The following is a 4,890-nucleotide window of genomic DNA, read 5'->3' as shown; positions in this document are numbered from 1 at the left end:
GTAAAATAATTGCTTTTGTTTAAAAATAATTTTAGAAAGAAAGATCCAAAACTAAAACCTAAACCATAATTCATGATTATAAAAAATATGTCTACTTAAAAAAAATAAATCAAAATTCTATTCAAACAAACCATTTGTAGAATTATGGTATAAAAAAGTTTCAAAACAAACGAGTAGATCATTTGAACTAATTCTTATAAAACAATCTTGCGCCCCAAATACAGATATATGAATTCAGATAAAACAACTTTGCATCTTAAAATTATCTAGACATCCTATATCAACTCTGTACCTCAAACAATAAAAAAAAAAACGGTAATTGCATTTTGATGGGCCGAACCGGAATTCATCAATTTATGGAGCCGGTACTCCGCCGTGAACTGATCGACATCGACCATGAGTCATATGGTTCGGGCTCTCCGGCAATGGCCGATGTTGCAGAAACATTATTGCGGTTGCGCCGTACGTCATCTTTTTCCCTCATGTCTGCCGTGGGTGCCCAAAAGAACCGACTCTCGTAGACTATCTTTAGCTACAGTTCATTCTGCTCGTCGCGAAGTCCAAGAATCAAAAGGACTCAGATTGCCCAAAGCTCCAGCACCGGCCAAATCTCAAGAAGATGAGAGCGTTAATGATGATTCCGATGTTAGAAAAAGCCGCAACCAGCTTAAACGGGAAGCTCGACGAGCCGTCCAATGGGGCATGGATCTCGCGGCCTTCTCCATTCCTCAAATTAAACGCATCCTTAGGTATTTATATCCTCAAATTAAATATTATCCGAGGACTTCTAATTCTTGTATAATGTTCATCACTGTTACTCTTCGGGGAAGGGTTAAGGAGTTTGGGTTTTCAAATTTACTGACACTAATGTGAGATTTCTATTACTTGTTTGGGGTGATAGCGTGACGTCCCTCGAGAAAGATATCTTCGACGCAATAATGCTTGTGAAGGTGCTCTTTAATTTTGTTGTTTGTCGTATCATTTTGCAATTTGGTAATGCGTGATTTTTTTTTTTATGTAGCTAAGGTGTTTGATTTTTTGCCGCAGAGGCTTGGGAGTGATGTCAGAGAAGGAAAACGAAGGCAGTTCAATTACATTGGTAAGCTGATATCTGATATTTAATTCCGTTATGGTCCTTGAATATATATGAGCACGAGATCCTGTAAAATTTGAGGCATGAGATCTTAAAAATACTCTTTCTACATCTAAAATGGAGGATTTCAATCTGTCAAATGGTGAATAGAATGGCTTAAATGGTCTGGGTGTTGAATTGATAACAAGATAACTCTGGTTAGAGTATCGTGATCAGTTTTCTTTACAGCTTGTCATCTATCCCACTAAGCTGCATTCCGGTGTCTACTCAACCAGTTGATGATACTAATTCTAGGAATCTATAGGCTCAATCAGTTGATTACTTTTATTAAGCTCACTTAATGAAATAGTGGTGATAAAATTAGCTAATGTAAAGGCCTCATCAGCAGATGATCTTTTGTTGGCTAATCACAGAGGAACAAGGGAAAACACTCAAATGCAACAATTTGAATTTTGAATTGAGCTTTCCATTGAATTTTCACCGGTTCCAGATTACACCTTAGGTCTCTAAATATATATTTGTTATAATTCGTACACATAACCTTGATCTTAAAAATCCAACCAAAACAGAAAATCATCTGTTTTGCTATGGAAGTGGAACTTTATTTTTCTTTTTCAAAACATTCGTATTGTGTGGCTCTGATAAGTTGACTTAATTTGTATAGGAAAACTGCTGAGGGATGCTCAACCTGACACTGAACTAATGGACATTTTAATACAGGCCACAAAAGTGGGTGACCATAAGATACTACAGAAATTGTGTGCTTCAGTAGATGATCAAGTTTCAAAATCTGTATATGAGGAGGAGGAAGAAGAGGTATTTTATGATATGGTTTCTTTTACATGTTACCCCTCTATTCGTTGTAATAGACAAATTATTCTAATTTTTGTTGAAGTTTATTTGGCTTGTTGACAAATTGGGAAAATTATAGAGGTTTTTGTACGGATGATCTCTTCAGTAGTGCCTTCATGATTGATGACCCACCCCTCACAAAACTATGAAATCTAACCTTTTGCTTATGTCAGATTCCACTATTGCATTTTTACAACTTATCGCGTTAGGGATGATATCTGTAAGCCTAATGCGATTGCGATAATCATACATCACACTTTGTTAGAATCACAATTTTTTAGGATTTTCCATGTGAGATATTCATGTAACTTATTGTGTTAGGGATATTCATGTGTCTTCCGATGATCAGGCCAACCCTAACGTGATCTCATTTTTATTGTTACTATTTATGTGGGGAAAACTAAATCCTGATCACGTTAGGGTTATCATAAATATGGCCATCCCTAATGCGATAAGTTGTGGAAAAGCGATAGTGGGATCTGACATAATGAAAAAGTTAGATATCATAATCTGTGAGGAGTGGGTTATCAATTATAAAGGCTCTTCTCAACGAGTCACCCATACAAATTTCTCAAAATTATACTACAACATGGAACAAATAAAATGAAATTTCTTACTTAGAAAATGAGAGCCAGCTAGTATAACAACTGTTGCTTTTTTAGGATTTAACTTTGATTGATATAGGGGAACAGCAACTTGTCAAAACTTTCAAAACCTATGTTTCTGAACTCAATTGAAGGGGTTCATAAATGTCATTTTATACCATGTTGTTCATTTTAATTTTATAACTTAATTTTGTTTTTCTTTTCCCTCCGTATCTTAACTAGGGTCCGCATGTGGAGATTGCTACAAGATGGCTTGACGGGTTAATCAGTAAGGACAATAACATTACAAATGAAATTTATTCGCTACAAACTGTCGAATTCGACCGTCAGGTACTTGACTTACTGTATCCTATTTTTTTTCATTGCAATGGTGTGCTACCCTTGCCCATTTTTCTTATATCACCCTCCTGCCTCTTTAAGAAGTTGTCAACTCATTTGGTTCATGCCACTTAAATTTGCTACATCTTTATGACATTTTTATTTAAGATTATTATTATTTGTTTATAAGAAACATTGATGAGATGTGACAGAAAGAGGTGAAACCCCCTTCCAACTATTCAAAGAAATTGCCCCCAAAAAATAAATAAATAAATAATACCTCCATTGGCCTATAAGTGTACATAAGCTAGAGCTATGAAACTATGACAAAAATTCACACCAAGTGAGTGCCAGAAAATGATCGTGTTTTAAAAAAAAAAAAAAAAAAAAACGAAAGAAGAGGGGGGGAAAAAGGTCATATAAGATTGTTGCAATGAAAAGAGCGCCTCTCTAGGATTCTAGCTGAAAATGTTGTAATTAGGCTTGGTTTGTCTACTATCAATTAGCCAAGAAAAATAGGACAAGGATTTTATGAATGATTGCAGCTTTATAGCTAGATTAGATGTTCTATTCCAATGCAATTCTGAACTTACATGACGATCATCAATAGGAGCTGCGGAGACTTGTTCGAAAAGTACGTATGATTGAAAAACAGAAAGCTGCAATTGAAGAGAATGGGGATGAAGTCAATATGACGATAACAAATGCCAGAAAGCCCCTTGCTCATTTCCTTTGTAGAATTGCAAAACAGTTGCCCTCCTATGAGCTCTAGTACGAATTTATTTGTGCACTATATTGATTTCACATTCTTTCCTATACACACTTTTTTTTTTTTTTTTAATACACACTAGCAGACTGTTTATTCTCACTTTCAACACCTACTTTTTCCTTTTCTTTCACACCTTTAAAGTCTGCTTGACCAAGTAGTTGTGTGCTAACCAGGGTCTTAGAGATTGTTTATCAGTTTCTGGGTATAACATGCTTTTCAAGGTGTTTCTGGGTGTAATATGCTTTTCAAGGCCTTTTAATAGTGGGGGAGTTAATTATAGACCCGAGATCTGAAAGGGAGAGGTAAAAAAGATGGACATTGGGGGAGAGTTTTGGCCTATTGATGATGCAATTTGACGCATAATTGAAATTGTTAGGAAGCCAACAAATGCTAGCTTACATTTAGGGAAAGTCATGATATTGTTTAAAATTCTTGTCTTGGCTTTTTCTGCATCAGCTTATGCCAGTTGAAGGTTGCATAAACCAACAAAACTTTTGCTTTAAAATTGCAATTTCTTCTTTATGATGGAAGATTAGTATCGAATGACACCATTTCTCTTGGTGGTATTTGCACGCTGATTGAACAATGATTGGAGGTGACGCAGGCACCCACATTAATCCCTTAAACTAAGAGTCAATACCTCTTTTTGAATTTTTCATGTCATTAACTTCAATATTTTCGGCCAATTCTTAACTATATTTGCTGAAATTTAACCCTTTGACATTGACAGGACGATCGCGAACCTGCTGTTAACTCAAACCGGACAAAAGGGTATGCGAAATTTGAATAGAATTACTCTTGGACATCGTGTGAATGGTGGGAAGAAAACAACACCCACCTAAATGATGGTCCAGTCCACCGAAGAAGACAACTTCCTGATAAAGAGGGATTTGTGCTTGGGTTGTCCTGTAAGTTAATTTGTTCGTTTTTGTGATATTAATTTATTAGATGATGAATTGAATGAAAATATGATTGAAATATAAAAAAAATACCCTTGAATTTTGTTCCTTGTTTAAAAAATATTTACGTTCTTCAAAAAGTTGCAATATTACCCTTGAAACCAGTTATAAACGTTTCAAAATTATCATTGAACTAAACAAAGAATCAACGTTGTGTGAAATGATCCGGTGATGACTAGGACACTTGTCTGAATTAAAGAACAACGGTCAGACAAGTCGATTTTTTGTCTAAAATTCTAAAAGTTTTACTCCAAGAGTTGTTTTGAAACATTTATATGAGGTCAAACATCATAT

General features: G+C 35.3%; 1 protein-coding gene across 2 annotated transcripts; it reads left to right on the top strand.

Moving 5' to 3' along the window:
• Positions 1-290: 290 nt before the first annotated feature.
• Positions 291-4,657, top strand: LOC120085197 (UPF0307 protein ECA0281). Of its 2 annotated transcripts, XM_039041086.1 has the most exons (7): positions 304-749; positions 902-950; positions 1,048-1,099; positions 1,758-1,909; positions 2,773-2,880; positions 3,479-3,639; positions 4,368-4,657. In XM_039041086.1, coding segments are annotated over exons 1-7 (876 nt in total). In that variant the 5' UTR covers positions 304-396; the 3' UTR covers positions 4,369-4,657. The 2 variants fall into 2 exon arrangements, with proteins under 2 accessions (XP_038897015.1, XP_038897014.1); XM_039041087.1 differs by lacking the exon at positions 3,479-3,639 and having other exon boundaries at positions 291-749.
• Positions 4,658-4,890: the final 233 nt, after the last annotated feature.

Source organism: Benincasa hispida, chromosome 9, assembly GCF_009727055.1.
Source record: "Benincasa hispida cultivar B227 chromosome 9, ASM972705v1, whole genome shotgun sequence".
NCBI classification, from domain to species: domain Eukaryota; kingdom Viridiplantae; phylum Streptophyta; class Magnoliopsida; order Cucurbitales; family Cucurbitaceae; genus Benincasa; species Benincasa hispida.
This window is presented reverse-complemented; position numbering and strand designations above follow the sequence as displayed.